At 32.3% G+C, this 22,498-nt stretch overlaps 1 protein-coding gene and 1 pseudogene across 1 annotated transcript; one reads left to right on the top strand and one right to left on the bottom strand.

Moving 5' to 3' along the window:
• Window positions 1–3,080: 3,080 nt before the first annotated feature.
• Window positions 3,081–4,910, bottom strand: LOC114401831 (annotated as a pseudogene).
• An 11,551-nt stretch (window positions 4,911–16,461) lies between these two features.
• On the top strand, window positions 16,462–20,277 carry LOC114402386 (disease resistance protein RPM1-like). Its single transcript, XM_028364931.1, has 2 exons — window positions 16,462–19,431; window positions 20,009–20,277. Exon 1 carries the CDS (start codon window positions 16,582–16,584, stop codon window positions 19,360–19,362), a length of 2,781 nt encoding a protein of 926 aa, XP_028220732.1. The 5' UTR covers window positions 16,462–16,581; the 3' UTR covers window positions 19,363–19,431; window positions 20,009–20,277.
• Window positions 20,278–22,498: the final 2,221 nt, after the last annotated feature.

Raw genomic sequence — 22,498 nt, 5'->3', positions numbered from 1 at the left:
TCAATCCAATTCCGAACATTCTCACCGTTGGGAGTTTTAAAATCATGTCTGAGCTTAGAGTAAAACCCTTCGCATTGTAGCCTTTTATTTTCCCACAAAAACCCAAAACTGTTTCGGTAAAACTACGATCCCGGTTTCGTTAACCGTTGGATTTTCATGAAATTTGGATATGTTTTTCGAAATTCAATTGTGCATACTTTCACCGTTGGAATTTGCGAAATAATATTCGTGGAGGGAGAAAAAGAAATCGCATGAATACAATACAAGTGGAGGCTTCAATCTCTTCTCTGTCTCTCTGACGTTCGAGAATTCTATCGGAGCAGTCGGAGGAAAAACTGAAGGAATCTCAGGGAACTGCTAGAGATGTCGCTATCGTTGTCGGAAGAAACGTGAGTCCGCTTAGAGGTAAGGGATGAGTTATTCACAATTGGGGGTTAGTGAGAACATGTGTAGGGATCCTTAGAAAACTAAATTTGGGTTTATTTTGGGATGTTTATTGAATTATAATTTTTCTTTATGATTATAAATACAATATTATTGTGTTCTATGTACCAATTGATGTCCTGATGAGAATTGATTGATAAACTTGAGTGTTTTTGATGTCTTTGTGTTTGACCCATGATTTTGATACGATTGTGAGAAACTATTTCAGAGGTTTTACATCCCATGTTGTGATAAAATCTTTTGTATAAATTGTTATGTTGAGGTTATGAAATGATGATTCAAACTGTGAGTATGTGATAAATTGAACATGTGACAGATGATGAAATACATGTGTATTGAAATAAGATGTGTGTATTGAGTTGTGAACTATGAATTGTGTAATCGCAGAATTGTAAGACCCTTTTAAGGGCGACGAGTATTGTGATGGGATCCACTGTGGGAATCTGACGAGTTAAAATGATTTTGAAAACAATTGAGTAAATGTGTGTGTTGCATCGTTCATAGGTAAAGTGAATATGATTCATGAGGTGTGATAACATGTTAAATTGAGATTATACCATTGTGATTAGGATTAAGTGTATGTGATAAATTGAGTATATATATGATTGAGATATATATGTGCATTGAGTTGTGAACTATGAATTGTACAATCACACGATCATAAGTCCCTTCAAGGGCGACGAGTTAATGCTAAGTCCCTTTTAGGGCGACAAGTTGATGCTAAGTCCCTTTTTGGGCGACGAGTTAATGTTAAGTCTCTTTAAGGGCGACGAGTTAATGATAAGACCCTTAAAGGGTGACGAGTTAAAATTATTTTGAGAACAATTGAGGAGTCTTGTGTTTTGTACAGTTCATAGATAGAGTCTGTGTACTAAAATATTTTCTGGGTTGGACCTGAATCAGGAGGGAGAGACCCTGACGGACTCTTCGGAGTGTAGGCCTTGGGGGTCACACGGTTTGAGTGCTCCTTTAAGCCTATGTTGATCCCATATGGTTGGAGCATTCTCGCAAAACACTGTGACCCTGACTGGTCTCCCTATGATATTACCTAGTAAGAGTGACTTGACTTGCTAGTGTGTGGTTTGTCTTGTCATGTACTCCTAGGCGCCCGACGAGGTTTTTCACTGACATGGTACCACATTGCATATAGGCTTGAGTCTTAGCATAACTATTTCATGCGCTTGCTAATTGTTTATTATGAAATTGATGTGTTATTATGTCTTGATCAGAGCGTGTGATTCTTGTGTAATGTGATTGATGATTGAAAAGTGTGATTGATGGATGAAAAGTGAACTTTGAATGACAAAGTGGTGGAATTACGTGTAAGTAAGTTTTATTTGGTTTATATGATATGTATATCTAGTTGTCTTGTTTCTCTATTAGTTAGGAATGTGATAACTCACTCACCGTGTGTTGTTTGTGTTTGGATCCTGTGATGACCTTGAACTTTGTGTTTGGGGGAGCAGATGACTAGGTGAATTGCTTTAAGGAACATTATGCTGAAGGACATCGAGACACAACGCTCTGATAGAATGTGACAGTGGGACATAAGTTTTTATATTAATTGCATGATGTTAGTCTATTTTATTTTATTTCACTGATCTAATAAAATATCTATGTAAATTTTGACGGTCTTATTTTGAGTCGAATATGCTTTAATAAGTTTTAATGGATAATAGTGAAGTGAATGTGAACCTTTTACCCATGTGAATTTGGTTACCGATATTTTCATATATTTTGTTTATTTATATATATATATGTCGGGGTAGAGGGTGCCACATTAGGTCCTAGCAAAAGGTAGCAAAATGTGTTAAACTTACTTAGAAATAGGAAAACTAATGGTAAATAAGTTGAAAACATAAGTAACATAAGACGATTTTAACAATTTTGTAAAAGCTAGTTTTTATTCATTGGAAATACTTTTTAAGTTTTAAGGAGCAAATTATTAAGTTCACCTATTTTCAGTCAGTACAAAACAACATAGAACTCATATTTTTATCATTAGCCAGGAAAAGAGCATCTTGCATGCTTAAGCTCATCTGCTCATCTTCTCTGCTTAATTTCTAGAAGCTCTGGTAAAGAATTTTTTATACCATCAAAATATTCTTGAGAAAGGATTACTGTTGGAAGGTCTGGTTCTGCAAAATATTGATAATCACCAAGCCCTTCCTTTTTCCTCGTTGCAATTGTTCTCTAAACAGAATAACAAAAGTTATTTAAGAATACAAATCTGAAGAAAGAAAAATGAAAAACAATTTTGCGCTTGCTACACTAGACTATGAAGAAAAGTACAAGATCACAATATAGCACTAGCCTGAGAAGAGCCTTCTTCCCATAAACGAGTTTCTTGTACTATCTGATCTTCCTGGCCTTCGCTATGGAGTTGCACCTGCCTAGAAATTTTAAAATGAATAGCTCTAATCACTGATGAAAATGAGTTCAAATTTTTTATTTCAACCTGCCATAAACAAATGACCATATTAGTTGCTGCTAAATCTGTAATATCACTAAGATGATGATGAAATATTACACAAGCTGAATTTGACATATCTTTAAGCTCCATGCCATGAATAATTTTCTTCGACTTCTACATAGTTCTGCTTGATAGACACTTTACTTTTGAGTAAGAGGCACAACTAAAATTGAGACTTGTCAAGACTGTCAAAGTAGGGATGATCAAGTGTTGCCTTGACAAAAATTTTCTAAGAAGGATTAAAATTGAGCATTTTCTGCATGTGAAATAAAATTGTTGAAAACAGGGAAAATGAAGCAGCATGTAGGCTAGTTATTTGAAGTATATGGTATGTATCATTATATAACAAACGCCAATCAAGTCAGATAAGCTACATAATGATACGATGTAATTCAGCTCAATCTAAAAACAAATTCAAGTAGATGGGTATATGCTCTAGCCAAGTGAGATACTCTACAAATATTTTAAGATGTTATTGGGGGACAATCTATAACTAATTTTTCAATGATATCATTTATTATGAAATCTGTTACTGCAATAATTTTCTCTAATATTTTTCATGAACTTCTTTTATCCATTTTTTATTGCACTAGAAACCATATCATATATTTCATTCACATATACCTCTAGTGACTTTCTTTGTGCATGCCAAAAAACCCAAAATAGAGATGGTATTATAGAATTTTAAGTATTAAGGTACATATACATAACCCAAAATTTGCATCAAAATTCCATATTAATGCTTTATTAAGATTACTCCATAGCCTAAGATATGCTTCAATGCATCATTGAGTGATTATCATCCTGTTTTCTGATTATTCCAGGGACAAGTAACATTGTAATGAAAATGAAGTAGAAGAACACCTATGTCACACATGCAGTCAAAGTCCAGTCCTAACTTAGCTTATTTTGGAGTCTGATCCTCCAATTTAAATACAATAAAATCATGACCAAATTTTGTTCTACAAATACAAGTATGTATTTTATGAGAAGGGTTATGAATTTAGAAGCATAAAGCATTTAAGAGATAAAATACATATACTAACCATGAGAAGGTTGAGACCATTAGGTCCTAATTAAGGAAGACACATTCTTTGCCAAGCTCTGAGGTTCCTAGCGTGGGTACACATGCCAATCACGCAGAAAAGTAACTCTTGTCCAATTCTCCTCTGTGGGTGTTCCCAACATCCTTGAGTGATAAAAAAATATTACCAAACACAGTAGTTGAATCAACCAAGTATGAAAAGGCAGATACAAAATGTGACTACTAAAATCCACCCATAAACAAAAAAATGTTATTGGTTATACTTGAATATGTGAATGAGCTACTGGAATTCAAAATCCCCCGGAAATAGAGTTTGCCTCCTCATCATTTCAGTTGCACATAAATACTACAAGTCAAGATAGTTTTAGGTAAATCTTCAAGTAAGCAACATGGTTGGTTACACAAAAATGAGAGTAGTTAGAATAGAGAGAGAGAGAATGTAGAGTGACTAACCAAAGATACAGCCAACAGACCAGACATCAACCCTAGTGGAGTAATGAATGGAGCCAAGGAGAACCTTAGGGGCTCTGTACCAGAGAGCAACAATCTCATGAGTATAGCTCTTGAGAGGGATGCTCAAGGCGCGACCGAGGCCGAGATCAACGATCTTAAGAATACCCTTGTGTTGGTCAAGGAAAACGTTATGAGGCTTAATATCTCAATGAAGGACATCACGGATATGGCAGTGAACAACACCTTTTCAGTTTTGGGAGATTGTCTATGGCAGCATCTACATCGACCTCAACTGATTGCAACAAGGAGATGGAGAGTGAGAAACGAGAGAGCAGAAGGAGAGATAAAAATTAAAAACACTAAGTTCCAAGGAATAAAAACCATTTGAAGATGGTTTTCGGGAAACCGTTCTAGAATGGTAGTTTTGAATATGACTTTTGTAGAACCGTCTTCGTTGAACAATTTCATATTTACAGAATTGCCACCGTGTGACATTTTAAGACGGTTTCACATAACGGTCTTAGAATGTGCGTCGTAAAAAATAATTCTTTTAGTAGTGATTACTTTCTATACCTTTTTTTCTCTCTTTCATGGTATGATTTAGAATCTATTATCAGCAAGGAAACAATGAGTAGCACCACCTTTAAGGTTGTTGTGTTGGGAAGTGGAAGTAAGCACTTCAGCTATGATCCTATTTTAATTTCAATTTTTGGCTTTTTTTAGTGAACTAATTTTGTTTGCTAATAATAATAATAATATTAATAATAGTAGAATGGTGACAGTTTTAGGAGTTGTGTGTGCTTATTACTGTTTAAAACGATATATTTTACATGATGTATTCTTATTACTATTTTTTAATAAACTTTGGTTACGTTTCTAAGATTGAGCTCATTATTCATTGAAATGTTTTTATATAAAAAAGTGACTGATATTGCTTCAAAAGTTTATTTTCTTATACGATGCTATTACTACTTTTTATTGCTAGATAGCTTTATGCATTAAAAATTAAGATGATAGGAAATTTTTGACAAAGGAAAAAGGAAGGAATGTAGGCTCAAATTGATTGATAGATTATGATATTGCTTTCTTATTTCTCTTTCCTCTTTCTCAAACTATTGCAAGATTTTATCCTTTGATGAGTCCTCTTATTTTCTGGTTATATAAAGTAATCGTAGAAATATATATTTCCCTCTTGTGTGATACTTATAATTGACCTTGGTCTATTTTCACATAACAATTGTTGTGTCTTTCATTCATGTTTTGTCTGGCTACTAGATTTTATATGATTTTTCATGAAAAATTAGATAATCACTATATTATCTATAAAGGATATAAAAAAATTGACACCAAGGTTTTAATTCCAAGTTGATTCATATGCTTTTTTTTCCTCCAAATTTTGAGCATTCAATTGAATGTGATACACTTACTACTATTCTGGTATTTGAACGAAGGTTTGTACTGTGTACTTCTCCCACGTTGTTGGAGATGATATTATTATTATTATTATTATTATTATTATTATTATTATTATTTCAGAATATATGAAATTGAAATAGCATGTGACTAAGAATAGAAATTTGAGATTGACGGTAAGAAATGTATATTCAATTTTTTATTTTTTTTCTTTTAAAAAAAACACATTCTAATTCTCAAAATATTTAATTTTTTTTTAAAAAAAACATTCAAAGACGGTTATCTAAAAAACTGTCTTAGAATGCCTACATTTTAAGATAATTTTTTGAGATAAAAAAAATGTCTTATAATCCTCAATATATTTTAATTGTTTCTAAAAAAACATTCTCAGGCTATTCTTTGAGAAATCGTCTTAGATTGTAGACATTTTAAGACATTTTTTTTCAGATAATTGTCTTATAATTCTCGATTTTTTAATTCTTTTCTTTTTAAAAAAAAAATACATTCTAAGACCGTTTTTAAGACGATTATTTGCCTAAAAACCGTCCTAGAATGGTAACCTTTCTAAGATGATTATTTGACTTTCCACGACGTTATCTTCAAATACGGTTCAAAATTGTCTTTGAATGTATGAAATAACCGTCGTCAAAAGTACGCTTTTCAGTAGTGAATGAAACTACAAGAATACATTTTTATTCAAATACATTAAAGAGAAACAACTAAATTAAATCTAAAATTAAGATAACTCTATAATTTTCAGCAAACACTTGGCATGTAATGAACTAGGTTTTCATAAGTAGCAAGTGAACAACGAAGTATATGTGTGGGACAATTAGCGAAGTAATAGTGAGGGCGTTGCGAGGGATTAATAATATATCATCGCTAATTAGCGAGAGAAATGTCTGCATTCGACCATATAATTCATAAGGAATTTTGCAAAGGAATTACAAGGTTGGGGTATGGAATTAGCAAAGAAATTCAAGGGACTCTATCCGTCACTACTTTGCGACTTGTTTGTAACGAGAGCTAAATTCTGTCTCTAATTTGTTGTAAATCATTTTGCAACTGATTAGAGAGGGATTTGCAATGAAATTCTCCCTTGCTAATATGTAGATTTCTTGTAGTAACTTTCCATCTTTCCTAAAATCACTAAAAATGGTTTTCAATAAACAACGATTCTCCTGATAATTGTTTTTCATACCTTATTTTGCGAATAATTATCTTAGCTTTTCTCTAGAATTTTTGTTCATAATTGTGGTTTTTGTTAATAAATTGTATAAAATGGTTTTATAAACTTTAAAAGATAGTTTTCGATGTTTTTTTTTAAAATTTGGATGTTACAAGAGCAAATTTTGATCTCATAGATTGAAGAGCTGCATAAATGATCTCCCCATAATGAGATGTGTTTTTGCCACAACGAAACAAGACCCTTGATTAGCTGAAAATAATGAATATTTGCCACAACAAAACTGAACCTCATCACAACTACTTTGCAAAGCTGAAGGCCTTACAGTTAATAAAAACTAGCCCTAGCAAGTCAACCTTTCGCCTTAGGTGCAGAAGCATGAAGATCAAGTGCAGAGTCCTTAGTTTATTAGTGTAATTTTGTTGTAGAGAATTATGCTTTTGTTTCAATGAAAATCCTCCGAGGAACAAAAAAATGTAATCTCAATCGTATTTAAAGAGTTTGTAACATCCTTTGTAAAAACTTTTGGTTCATTTGTGAATTCTAAAAAATAAAATCTTGAACTCTTTCTCTCTCTTTTCTTCCTTCTTTCTCTCTCTCTCTCTCTCTCTCTCTCTTATCCTTCAATGTTGCTCTTTTGAGGTTTTATGTGAATCTTTCATGATCCAAATGAGCTAAATTTCATAGTTGATGTGTGATTAAAGTAGAATTCAAGTATTTAATATTTTCTTTTCTAATCAATTCTCATTTATGTCCAAACAAAGCTCAATAGCTTTGGAACCTCTTCTACCATTGGACAATGTAAATAGCATGCCAACAGTTTCAAGATGAGCGAGATTGCAAGTATCACTAGTAGAAAAAGTGTTTTTAACATAGTCATTTTAGCATTGATTTTATCAAAACTGATGTTAAAAAATGTATGATGACATACTCTTAAATAAATAGAGATTGTTAACATTGACTTTTTGAGAACCGATGTTGTGTTTTTCACAAATTCATACCCTAACGCTTTCTTTCTTCATTCTTCATTCTCCCCCTTGATTTCAATCCCATGCTTCCATCTTTCCAGCATAGGTTTGTTTTATTATTTTCTTTTTCTTTTTATTCTATTTAATCAATTTTTTTTTGCATTTGCTAAGCTTCGATTCTTGTTCTTCTTTTTCTATTTTTCTATAAAATCTTTGACCTGATTTGTTCTAATATGTTGTATCATTGATGGATTTTGCAGATTTGGTATTCTGCTTCTTTATTTTCCGTTGAATGGCTCTCCTACTCCTTCCTCCATGATGCCACCGCCTACCTCGCCTTTGCATTAACCGTCCTATCCTTCTTTCTGTATGTTTTTCTCAATTTCAATCCGAGCTTGCTGAATTCTGATTTTGAATTGAATTGATTTGAATTTGAATGGTGGTAGATTGCTTTCTACGAGAGACATTGTGGCACTGGTTGAGCATAGCTCCCCTTTTCTCTTTTGCGATGCCAACAACTTTCTTAGGAAGATGAAGACCTTTCTCTCCAATGATGACATCAATGTAAGTGTGCTTTCTGGTCAGTTATTATTTCTCATTTTTGCTTAGTTGAAAATGGAAGTTCGTGTTTTTCTCTAGTTTGTATTTGAATTGACTATGGTTTTGCTACTGTTAGGGTGCAATTGTTTGGTGAAAGAAGTTTTACTGCTTCACTGGAACGTTCTCAATCACATTAAAAAACTTACTTTTTCTAACTTCCTGTAATGAATTTGCATATTTTAGGGCTTGTTTGAATAAGAATTTTCATAAGCACTTTTACGAGTAGAAAGTAAGACAAAAAAAAATGAAATAAGCTTCTTGATAAGCGAAAATTAGCTTATGTGTAAGTTATAAAATCATCCTATGGAGAAGATAATATAAGAGAACTTATACTAATTAGCTTATAGAGAAAATCATTTCATTTTTTCTTATTTTCTTCTCCTAGAATAGATTCTGAGGAAGTTTATCTTAATAAGCCTTTAATCTCAAAAGCTCCTATCATTCTATTTTTTATTTGAAACTATGATTTTGTTTATTTTCCTAAAACTTCACTGCTAAATTCTTTATAAAATCTAAGACTCCCACTAGAGTAAGTTTTGCACGCTCCATACCTTAGTAGTTATTGAACTCTGGCTCTATTGTGCAGTTCTTCTATATATGTTATGGAATCCCATGAGAGAGAGAAGAAGAGATGTCAACTATCCATATAAGACTTCATGGGAGAGAAAGAACAAAAATTTCTTGAGAAAATAACCTATAATTATTTATTTAATTTATTTTGCAGTTACTTTATTGTAACCCTAAAATTATGGGTTTATTTAATAGCTATTTGATTTGAAATGAATAAAGGCATTTTTTTAACTTTCAGGATAAAAAATAAAGGTGGAAATTTGCCTCTCTGTTATCTATATTAATGGTATAGATGCAAACATAGTTAAAAATGATCTTATCGAATGTTTGGCTCAATTCATAAAAGGATCTTATGCAATGTTTGGCTCAATTCATAAGAAGATCTTATGGAAACCGTAATGAAACACCTATATCTTCATTGACTTTTCTTTACCTAATAAAATTGGTTTATTTGTGCTTTACAAATAAATAATTTATTCAATTTTTGCTACTTCTTTTTTTTAAAAAAAAATTGGGTTATTTGTGCTTTAAAAATAAATAATTTATTTATTACTAGCTTATATTAGCTTAGTAATTATTAATATTAATACCATTCCCCAATTGTGATATTTCTTTAGTAAATGTAAATTTGCTTATGAGCGACAGGATAATCATGCATAGCGAGTAATAAACATTTTTAGTTCAAGTTACCAAGTGAGCTTTTTTCATTTAAAAAAATGAAAATGAACTGGTAGTGGAAAAGGTTTTTTCCATTACACAAGTGAGCCAATGCATACAAATACAGATCGATTGCCAAACTCTGCAAGATTTTTTTGTTATATATATCGATGTTGATTTACCTATAGTTTTCTGTTTTCGTTTTCATTTTCATTTATTCTCTTATGTACAAAATGCTTTTTTTCTGCATGCCTGTTTTCTAAACTTGGATAATTTATATTCTGGAAAGTAGAAAAAAATTTACATTTATTATGCACAACTTTATTCAAAGAATTGGATATGGAAACTTGTTTGTCTTTTTATGCTTTGATGAAAATGTCACATATATAATTCATTTTTTCATATCCTATGATGGCAAATAAATCATTAGTTTAAATGACCCTACTTTGTTGTTCAAGTGTTGCTAGATACTCTTTCTATTCTCGTTGTTCTTGTTTTCCTTTCCCCTTTTGGTTTCTTACAAATTCCACCACATATTTGTGCTCTTTAGCTGGAAATGTATATAATGTGAATATTTAAGATAGTGTCCTCCCTCCTCATCCTTTCTTTCCACATTTTGTTGTACTCCATAGACACAAAATTAAATCGTGATAAGAGATTTTAAGGGGGATTTGGCATTTTTTTTTCTAGCATTTCACACCTTGATTATATTTGTCACCCATCTTATAAACTATTTTGAATGAATTGTTACAGATTAATTGTTGGCAACTCATTTGAGAGAAAGCTTGCAATTCTGAAAGGAAAACCAAAAACTCTAGAGTTACGTGATTGGCTTGGTAGTATTAGAGTTCTTATATTGATTTTTTTGTAAGATTTCAGTCTTGTTCAATAAAGTTTAGGATGAAATTTAAAGCACTAAAAAATGGAAAGGAATGTAGAGTATTGAAGTGTCATAGTATAGTATTATGCCATTTCTCTTATATTCATTCATTTTTTCATCCTTTTTCTTGCTATTTTTTCTCACTTGTATTTCTATATCCTAGAAAAACTAATGCCACAATCTGGTTCTCCAGCAACAAAATTCAGCTCATCTGATGAGATCGTGAGTTTCCCTCAGGAGGATAGAGAATGTGAATGGTGAGACTATGGGGTAAATACATTGAACACTGATAGAGCAAATATAGTTGACCTAATGGAGTTTTTGTTGAGTTATGCAAGTAACCCATTTCTCTCTTTAGAGGGAACAATCTCAACAAAAGAGATATTGTTGAATCATTGGTTAGAAATCAATTTGGCAAACTTTTCAAGCTGAGTTATAGTGCTTTTGATTCGGTGCAAAGTCAAATGGCTAGTATATTTGAACAGACAAAGCCTCCTCCAGGACAAAAAAATTGAAATGAAGAGGAGTGTGGAGCTATTGTTTTAGTGAATTTTGTTTCCTCAAGTCTTATTCACCATTTTGAGTACTTTGTATACTTTTAATATTGAGGAAAGGAGTGAATAGACTTGTCGTGAGCACAAGAAAGACTCCACTGGAGAGGAGGTTGGCTAATGCTCAATACAAGAAAAACTTGACCAATAATGACATTCTCGAGATTGAGGTTTCTAATGCTGGGGAGCCAATCAAGTCCCATGACAATCTGGATGACATGCTAGGTCGTTCAGCTGGCCTTCCTCAATTTGATAATAAGAACTTTGTTGATGAACAAAATGCCAATGGAGACAACCAGCCTTCATTTGCTAGCAATACTTCACATTTTAACAATGTGAAAGGGAGCTACACTAGTACTGTTCCTCCCATTAGTTAAACAACTTTAAAGGTTCATATTGCACATGTGGTTTCCCTTATCCAGATCCAGATGCTGAAGAACAAGTAGAGATGATACAGTTCTATCTATGTGAGGACTAGTTTCATGAGGAGCATCTTGGTCTTGAGTCTTCTACAAAGGTTGGTATTTTGAAATTTGATGTTTGAGCTTCTCTTAACCTTTTTATTTTGTGTTATCAACATCTTGTACTTTCATCTTTAGTGATGAGATTTTTATGTGGTTTTTGAAAAATAAAAAATGCAAGACCTTTTTATAAATAGAGTTGCTAGGTTTTATGTTAAATCATACTATCAGTTCATGTTGATAATAATCCATATAGCTCTAAAACCAAGGTATCTATAATGATGTAAACTAAAGGGTTTTTTCCCATCTGTTTTTAGAATGTTGGATGTCCTACTGAACGAATAGCTTTAGGCTATTGACAACCATTTGCCACATGTTTCTGTTGCATGGAAAAAATTAACATTAGGCTATAATTGTTAATGGAACTCTTGTAAAGTAGAAAAAAAAAACTCGAGCTTAAGAGAACCTACAAAATTAACATTTAAAATTTTTGTTTAAGCTTTTTTAATGTGTCTTTTAAAATTATAGGAAGGAAAATGAAAAGAATAGATCATATTTTTTTTTAAAATGGCATTTTACATCAGTTATGTAATTAAATGATATAGAAAAATGATATAGAAAGTGACTATATAACACTGCTTATAAGAAAAATCGATGTAGAAGAAACACTTTCTATATTGGGTTTAGATAAAACAAATGTTGTAAGTACTATACAACATTGGATTTGGTAGAATCCATGTTGTAAGTACTATACAACACTAGTTTTGACATAATCGATATTATATGGTGAATTACAATATCAGTTTTTTCAGAACCGATGTCATTTTGGTTTCTTCTTTTTTATTGTTTACTATTATATCACATTGGTTTTTGGAGAGAACCGATATTGTATAGCAAATTTCAACATTAATTTTTTATAATCGATATTAAAAATGATCTACTTTTAATGACAATCGTTTCAATATTAGTTTAAAATCAATGTCAAAATCCAAAATAACGGGTGTTAAATGTTAATTTTCTAGTAACTCACTTTTGAAAAGAAAAAAAAAGTCTTATACTTTTAGTGGAAGCAATTTGTCTCGTGCAATTTGATTTTATCGATCATTTGAGCGATCAGGCTTGCTAGCTTTGATTTCTGTCCGTATATTTTGATATGAGAATTTTGAGTTGATACTTATTGATCAAAAGTTTTCTTAGTCAAAAGTGAGAGGAAGACTTTTGAGCTTTCATGTCTTTGTTAAAATAGTTTCAATTTTTGACATAATAGAACCAGTTGTGAAATATTATGATTTAACTTATATCTGTAAATGAGATTAAACAATGTTATTAGTTGTTTGTCAAATGATGTTAGTTGTACCTATAAAAAATAAACCCATTCTGCCAATGCACGTGAAGGCCATTTTTTTTTTTTATAATCCATGCAAGTTGTAAACAAAGTAGGTAGCACCAGCTGGTAAAGTTGACTTTATATGTAATATACATTATTTTTTTAAGTCGTTATAGCGCAAGTAGTTAATCTCGTGATTTAACTATATTAGGACAAAAAACAGCTACGCTTTGTCATTTACAACTATTTAAAGTCTCATTTGAGGTGGTCAAGTTTTTAGTTTCATGTTTTAAAACTTAATCTTAAAAAGAAAACATGTTCGAAAAAAATGGGATTAAAATAATTTTTAAATTAATTTTAAAGATATTTTAACTCACTTTTGAAACAGGAAAAAAAAAATAGAAGTTTTAATTATACTTTTAGTGTAAGCAATTTGTCTCGTGCAATTTGATTTTAGCCGCCATTTCAGTATAGCTAGCTTTAATTTCTGTCCGTGTATTGTGATATGAGAATTGTGTTGAGACTTACTTATTCATCCAAAGCAAGCTTACGCCAAAAGTGAGAGGAAGACTTTTGAGCTTTCATTCGTCTTTGTCAAATATTTTCTTAGCAAATCGAGTTTTCTTTATTTTATTTGTGTCCATAGAGCCAGTTGTGAATATTATGATTTAACTTATCTGTACGTAATTCTGCAAATTAGATTAAACAATTTTAGTTCAGTTTGTCAAATGTTAGCTGTACCCATAAAAAATTAAACCCATTCTGCTAACCCACATGGAGACCATTTTTTTTATAATCCATGCTAAATCATATGCAAATTGATGATTTTCTAAAATGTGAGAGCCAAAATCATAAAAAAGACAGGGGACCAAAATTATACATCAAGAATTAAAAAAAATTAAAATTACAATTTAACCAACATAATATTGACGCATCAACATTTTAGCTTAGTTGTCGTTCTAACCTTTCAAACACATATCTTTTGATATACTTTATATCCCTTAACCTTGATAATAACTGTATTTTGATTTTCATTAATCTTAATAGTTATCAATGTTCATAACTTCCGATTCTATTTCCTTAAAAAAATTCCGATTCTTCTTAACTTACCTATTCTAATAGAATAATGAACTATATCTATCATGCAAATCCATGTGAAAAAAATGAGGCAACTAAAATCATACATGTTTAAAACTAGATAAATAATTTTTTTTTCTTCTGATGATGATGATATCGGTATAAAGTAATCCTTGTCAAAAATAGTGATTAATCTTTATCGAAAACTGTAAACAAATTAAAAATATACATGGTTGAAACTAAATAAATAAATAAATAATATTTGTTTTGCTAACCATAGTATTGGTACGAAGTAACTCAACTAAAAGTGATAACTAATCTTCGTTAAAAACTACGAGTGCATACAAGATAAGTATTTTTTAGTCTCCATACTCAAACTCAAGGCACCACCACACTTTTAGTTAATAATATCATACATAAAATAAGAGTTCAAATTGAAGAAATCACTTAAATATATTTTTTCAAAATTAAATAAGATTTTATTAGGAAAATTAGGTATATTATTTTTATTTCCTTTGTAATTAAATATCATATCTTCAACATATTTATAATATTTATAGCATTAATTAAGAATATATTAATTAGTGATATTAATATTAAGAATATGTAATCTTATCTTGTTTCTTTTTATTTAGATTCTAGGTAATTTATTCTCTTATATATAGAGAAATCACATGTACTCAAAAGGGCCAAAGATTAGTATTGAATTAAAATTTATATTTTCTTATATATTCTCTTTGTTTGAATATTTTCACTCAAATTGGCAATATCTTCTCTTACTGCCCGAGAAACAACAGATAATCCATGTGATGCTGTTTCTTGTTTAGGAAAATGGAAGATTTGATGAACCTTAGAATGGAAAGGAGCACTGAAGTCACTAAATAGAAATACCGGTGCTGAGTGCAGGAACTAAAATGAGCCAAATAGACAGACGAATTTAGAAACAAATGTGTGTTGTGCGTTCCATGTTCAGCGCACTGAAATGCAACAGGGTAGCAGTAAGTTTGTAACAAGTATTACCAACTTTTGTCAATATCTCCAAAAGACTTAGTGCACCTAAGTTCCATATATAACTATATTTTCATTGAGATTTAGCCAAAGCTAAAAGTTGGCTAATTTTGATATAAGTATGATCGGTCATTCTGTTTTATTTTTTTTTGAAAGGTTAAGCAGGATCATTCCATTACACTGTGGTATAAGGCAATATGATAAAAATGAGAGAGACACAGAGGTGAGGTAAAAGAAGGTACAATTTGTCTTGAGAAAAGAGGCTGATGTGACAAATAATATAGTATTGATGTGGCAAGGTATTATAAATAGATATATAAATCATCAAATTTTTGTAATCTCAATACATGCCTTATGGATAAATCTTTCAGTGAATAAATAAGAGTCTAAAGGTACGTAAACTAAACCATATACGTCAAATGAATATGAAATTTGATGGCAGGGGAAGCATCTTGTGTATATATAAAAACATAGGATTCCTTCAATCCTGTCCCAAATAAATTGATGCTTCTCTTAGGTCCTAGCAAAATACCAGTATTAACTCTAGTGGACTGTGAAGCACTGGGGGCTGTTATGCAACTTATGCTGTGGAATTCATGAGAACAATCAAGTTTTTCTTTCCTTTTTGAGCAAACAAACTTCTAATAATGACTACGCGAGGTTCTAATTAATTGCAGAGAGAAATGAACATTATAGTTAAACGGAAACCCATTAATTTTTTGAGCTAGTTTGAACGAAAGAAGCACCGTAACATTGATACTCGAGGATGCCAATGGCTTGCGTTGTTTTTGAAGCCAATGGAAAAATTATTAAAATTATACACTTATTAAATTTGACACTTAGTGTGTGAATTTATCCCTTCTATATAGATAGGATGGAAGAGAAAGAGTTGGTAAAAAAACGATCATAATAAAATTATGTCTACAATACAACTTTGACAAGCAAATCATGCACTCCTTCAACTTCAATCTAGCTAATATTGTTTAACTACATCTATAAATTAGCAAAAGGACAAAACTGTGTTAGGAGATTAACAGCTTGCTCTATTAAATTAAATAAATTGGGGTATATTAAAAAAATTGTGAACTTCACACTCTCCCACCAGCTGGGTCTGCTTATTTTTACAATTATCACGGTAATTAAAAATTGATAACTTTTATCGGTACAACTAACATTGACAGATAGCACTAAAATTGTTTAATCTCAATTTAGAGAATATCCAAATTGAAGTATTCACAATTTTCTATATGATGACAAAAAAAAAATTAAAATGAACTAGGAAAAATACTCCACTTGCTGAGAAAAATATTTAACAAAGACTTAGTAAAACTCAACATTAGTCTTCCTCTAAATGTAGACTTAGGAAACTTGGGTGAATAAAGTCTCAGAGCACAAATTTCTCAGATAAAAAAATCATCATACCACAATACACTACAGATCAAGAGAAATTGTAGCTAGCTAGATTCGAATGGCGGAAATGGCAGTGTCCTTCGCACGAGACAAATTGCTTCCACTACTAAGCGACGAAGCAAAACTGCTTTGGAACATCCCCAAAGAATTTGAAGACATACAAAATGAACTAGAATACATTCAAGGCTCCCTGGAGAAGGCAGATAGAATGGCTGCAGAAGAAGGAGACAACGCAAACAAGGGAATCAAAAAATGGGTGAAGGACTTGAGGGAAGCATCTTTCCGAATAGAAGATGTCATTGATGAACACATTATGTATGTGGAACACCAGCCTCATGATGCTCTTGGTTGTGCAGCTTTACTCTTTGAGTGCAATATCACTCACTTCATTGAATCTTTGAGGCGTCGTCATCAAATAGCATCAGAGATTCAGCAGATTAAGTCATTTGTTCAAGGAATCAAGCAAAGAGGTATTGATTATGACTACCTAATCAAACCTTCTCTTGAGCACGGATCAAGCAGCTACAGAGGGAGCCAAAGTGTCCAATGGCATGACCCTCGATTGGCTTCACGTTACCTTGACGAAGCCGAAGTTGTTGGCCTTGAAGACCCTAAAGATGAATTGATAACTTGGTTAGTGGAAGGACCAGCAGAGCGCACCATCATCTTTGTGGTAGGAATGGGAGGGCTAGGAAAAACAACTGTTGCCGGAAGAGTCTTCAATAACCAGAAGGTGATTGCACACTTTGATTGCCATGCATGGATCACAGTGTCTCAATCCTACACTGTGGAAGGGTTGCTAAGAGACTTGTTGAAGAAGTTATGCAAAGAAAAGAAGGTGGATCCTCCTCATGATATTTCTGAAATGAATCGAGATTCACTGATTGATGAAGTGAGAAGCCATTTGCAACGAAAGAGGTATGTTGTCATTTTTGATGATGTATGGAGTGTAGAACTTTGGGGTCAAATTGAAAATGCGATGCTTGATACTAAAAATGGTTGTAGAATATTAATCACAACTAGGATGGATGGTGTTGTAGACTCTTGTATGAAATATCCTTCGGATAAGGTGCATAAGCTGAAACCTTTGACTCAAGAAGAATCTATGCAACTCTTTTGCAAGAAGGCATTCCGATACCACAATAATGGGCATTGTCCAGAAGATCTTAAGAAAATTTCTTCTGACTTTGTTGAAAAATGTAAGGGTTTACCATTGGCAATTGTGGCTATTGGTAGTCTTTTATCTGGCAAAGAAAAGACTCCATTTGAATGGGAAAAAATTAGGCGAAGCCTAAGTTCAGAGATGAACAAAAATCCCCATTTAATTGGCATAACAAAGATTTTAGGTTTCAGTTATGATGATTTGCCATATTATCTGAAATCATGCTTATTGTATTTTGGTGTATATCCCGAAGACTATGAAGTTAACTCAAAAAGATTAATTTGGCAATGGATAGCTGAAGGATTTGTAAAAGAGGAAGAAGGAAAAACTTTAGAGGACACTGCACAACAATATTTATCAGAGTTGATTAGCAGAGGTTTAGTGCAAGTCTCTTCATTTACCTTTGATGGCAAAGCTAAGAGTTGTCGTGTTCATGACTTGCTACGCGATATGATCCTTAGAAAATCCAAGGATTTAAGTTTTTGCAAGCATATCAGTAAAGAAGATGAGTCGATGCCAAGTGGGATGATTCGGCGCTTGTCAGTAGAAACTTTTTCCAATGGTTTAACGGGGAATACTAAAAGCTTACACACACGGTCACTGCATGTTTTTGCACAGAAAGAAGAAGAGTTAACCAACAACTTTGTGCAAGAAATCCCTACAAAATACAGGCTATTGAAGATACTTGATTTTGAAGGTGATCTAACATTGCCTGGAATTTTTGTTCCTGAAAATTGGGAAAATCTAGCTCACTTGAAGTATTTAAACATAAGACATTTAGCCATGAAAACTGAACAACTTCCAAAATACATCTGTAATCTCCGCAACCTGGAGACCCTGGACATAAGGGAAACAAATGTCAGCAAATTGCCAAAGGAGTTTTGCAAGCTAAAAAAGCTACGACATCTTTTAGGTGATAACTTGGATTTGTTTCAATTGAAGAATGGTCTCGGAGGTTTAACATCCCTACAAACGCTTTGTGATGTATCGATCCCTGTGGATGATAATGACAATGGAGTAGAGTTAATAAGAGAACTGGGAAAGTTGAAGCAACTAAGGAACTTAAGCTTGGATGGTGTCAAGGAAGAACAGGGAAGCATTCTATGTTTCTCATTAAATGAGATGACAAACCTGGAGAAACTAAATATTTGGTCAGAGGATGAAGATGAAGTCATTGATTTGCCTACTATTTCATCTCTGCCTATGCTTCGGAAGCTTTGCCTTGTAGGGAAGTTAAGAAAAATTCCAGAGTGGGTTCCACAACTCCAAAATCTTGTCAAATTAACATTGGAAAATTGCAAGTTAACTGATGATCCATTCAAATCATTACAAAATATGCCACATTTGTTGTTCCTCGACGTGTACTATGGTGCTTATGAAGGTGAAAGTTTGAATTTTGAAGATGGGGGATTTCAGCAACTAAGGAAACTATCTCTCCGAGGCATGTTGAACTTGAAATCCATCATTATCGATAAAGGAGCACTTCATTCTTTGGAAAATCTCCTATTTTGGAACATACCCCAACTCAAGACAGTACCTCCCGGTATTCAACACTTGGAAAAACTGCAACTTCTCGAAATTTACAATATGGCAGATGAATTCTACGAGTGCATTGCTCCCGATGGAGGACCATTGCTTCCAATCGTCCAGCATCCATCCCTCGTAAAATTTTTGTAAGGGTGACTACAAACAAGGACATAAAACCCACGTTATACATATCACTCAAGACATTAGAATTCATAGAAGGTATGTATTTTCTTCTTAATATCGATATCGATAGAATGGGATTCAAATTATATGTATCTATGAGTCTCCTTTATTTCTTAAATCACAACACTTTCTCTTAATTATCTTTTTTCTACTAATATATATATTTTTAATTGATAAATCAATTTTAAAAGTATAAGTAGATGAAATACCTGGTTCGAATAAAATTTTTAGTATTGTTTACCTATTTAGTCATCAGGATATGTATTTTTTTTATTTAATTCCAAAATAATTTATTTACTTTGAAGTCCTTTCATTTGGTCATGTGCTTTATTTTTAATTTTTTTTTTCTACATCGCTCATTAGAAATTAAGGGTAAAATTTTCTAATTTGAAACAAGAAATTTTATGTGATAGTTCTGTTCCCTCAAGAGCTACTGGTTGCAATTTTTTCACTCTCGAATATGTCACCATTGTAACCATTGTAATGCTTTTTTTTATTATTATATATATTTCCATTGTAATGCTTTGGAATGTCAGGAATTGGCTTCCAGTGCTTAGAAATTCAGAATCACCATCTTGCACTTTCAATAATGTGTTGTATCTTTTTGTTTCAGGATTGGCTCTTTGGTCCATGGACAAAAGTAATATGTGGAATTGTCTTTGTTTAACAACGTCGTCTACTCGTGTATTTTTATATGACAGTTTGTGATGTGCAATAATGTGTCTTTCAAAGTTATATGATTATGTGTCTTTCAAGATGTCCAAAAAACAAAACAATGTCTCTTTCAAGAATTGTGAGATTTAATTTTCGGTTTGACTTGTGTCTTTTATTTGGGCATAAGAAGAGATATAAAAACTTTATGTAATTTCTTTGTTTTTTAAAGTTTCCTTCCTTATTTTATTTACATGTTTTTCTTGCGCTAAGTTTTGCACTACCAGCTCTTTCTCTTGTGGGCATTTGTTAGTATACCTTAAGGATGTTTACAACAGGAAGAGGAAGAAGGGGAACAGAACATTAAATCTACATGAAGTTATTACGAATTTGTGGTTTAAGGTCTATGAAGTCTACAGATCGACGTGACCAGAGCCTGCTACTTTTCAAAATAGATGTGACAAAAATTAATTAAAAGTAAACTAATACTTTTTTAAGAAAATGAAATAACTTCAACTCATGCTTCAGAGACACATTTGTATTTCAGTTTTCACCTAAATGAACAAAGAAGTCACCGTATTTTCCCCTCCTCCTACCCGCGCACCATAGCAGCCATTGAGACTCACCATTTATTTTCCTCCTTTAGGTGTATTATCACGAGTTTTCTCATCCCCTTGCGTCTTTGCACTGTATCACCACCATGGTAGTTGCTATGAAAGTTGGAACTAAAGATTTTTAAGTTTTTTTTTTCGTTTCCCTGCTTTGCCTATTCATCTTTTCTCTTTGTCTGAGTGTCTAACTGCTTCCACCAAGAATAACAAGTCAAAACCGTTCAACGGTTTACCCGGTTTACGGTTTTGATAAACCTTGACAATAACTAACACAAGTGAGTTTAATTATGGGCAATACGTTCATTCCTCAGGTTTACAAAGAGATCATGTATAATACTGATAAGAGTTGCTCAGAAAAGATAGGAGAACTGAAACTGAAAAATATATTCACGACAAATCTTAAATTAGCTCGATATAAGATTGATATATGAACTAGGTCAGAAATAATGATACAAGAAAACAAAGTATCCCTCATAGTTGTTTGGAGAAATTATTAACTAGTTTAACACCATCATATGTCTATGGTCCTAATCAATCTTTATGAAATATAAAGCCCGAACAGTAAACTTCTTTCATAGGTGTTTACCAACAAATGCCCACAAAGAGAAAGTGCTCGTAGAGGAAAATTAGGAAAAATAAACTTTAAAATAAAGTAAGGAAGCAAACTTTACAAAACAAAGGAATTACATGATGATGAAGTTCTTATTTTTTTAAAACTTTTCTTATTCCCAAATGAAAAGAAAAGACAGGCCAAATAGAAAATAAAATCTCACAATCCTTGAAAGACAGTACTATTATAACTTTTTTCATACATTATTACAAATCACAAAGGGTCAAACATAGATGAGTTTGACATAAACATAGAAAGACAATTCCACATTTTTTTTGTCTATGGACCAAAGAGCTTCCTGAAAGAAAAAAAGATACAATGTCATTATTGAAAGTGCAAATTAGAGAACCTAAATTGCAAAGCTCCGGAAGCCCAACTCCTACCAATTCAAAGAACAATGTTAGTACAAAGCATTACAATTGTGAGACTCTTTGAGTGAAAAAATTGCAAGCACTTGATGATGGCACAGAACAATAACATATATAAAAGTTCTTGTTACAAATTAGACAAGTTTATCAGTAATGTCTTAATGAGTGTTGTAGAATAATAATATAAAAAGCATGTGATGGCAAATAAAAGGACCCAATACTAAATAAATTATTTTAATAATTACATATCTTGATGACTTAACAATAAACAATACTTTTATCCAAAGAAAAAACCAGTAAACAATACTAAAAATATCATTTTATAGGAAATCAAACCAAGTGTTTTCTTTACTCCTCCTTTTAATATTTTGTAATTAAAAATGCACATTAAATAATTATGAGAAAGTATTGTCATTTAAGAAATAAAGGACATACATTAGTATATTAATGTAATTTAAATCCCATTCTCTCTCTCTCTCTCTATATATATATATATTAGGAAGAAGAAAAATATCATGAACATACTCTTTCAAACACATCACAAACTGTCATATAAAAATAAGGCAACTTCTCCTCATTCCATCAATTCCCCGATGAATCACTCAGTGAGGCACTCGACCATTTTCACGGACTACTAAGAAAGACGCCTATACATGGGTACAGTGAGCCGGTGCAACTAAACATCTTCATAGATGGCCTGCGACCACAGTCAAATCCTTGATGCATTCGCAGAAGGAAAAATTAAGCTGAAGACATCGGAGAAGGCAATGGAGCTAATAGAGAACATGACAGCCAATGATCACGCCATCCTTCGTGATCAAGCATACACGCCAACAAAGAGAAGCCTTCTAGAACTCATAGCC

Source organism: Glycine soja, chromosome 20 (genome assembly GCF_004193775.1).
Source record: "Glycine soja cultivar W05 chromosome 20, ASM419377v2, whole genome shotgun sequence".
Classification (NCBI taxonomy): Eukaryota; Viridiplantae; Streptophyta; class Magnoliopsida; order Fabales; family Fabaceae; genus Glycine; species Glycine soja.
Note: the sequence above shows the minus strand (reverse complement) of the source record. Positions and strands in the feature narration are given on the sequence as shown.

Coding starts and splice junctions, on each gene's coding strand:
- LOC114402386 (XM_028364931.1), top strand. CDS start 16,582: ATGGCGGAAATGGCAGTGTCCTTCGCACGAGACAAATTGCTTCCACTA.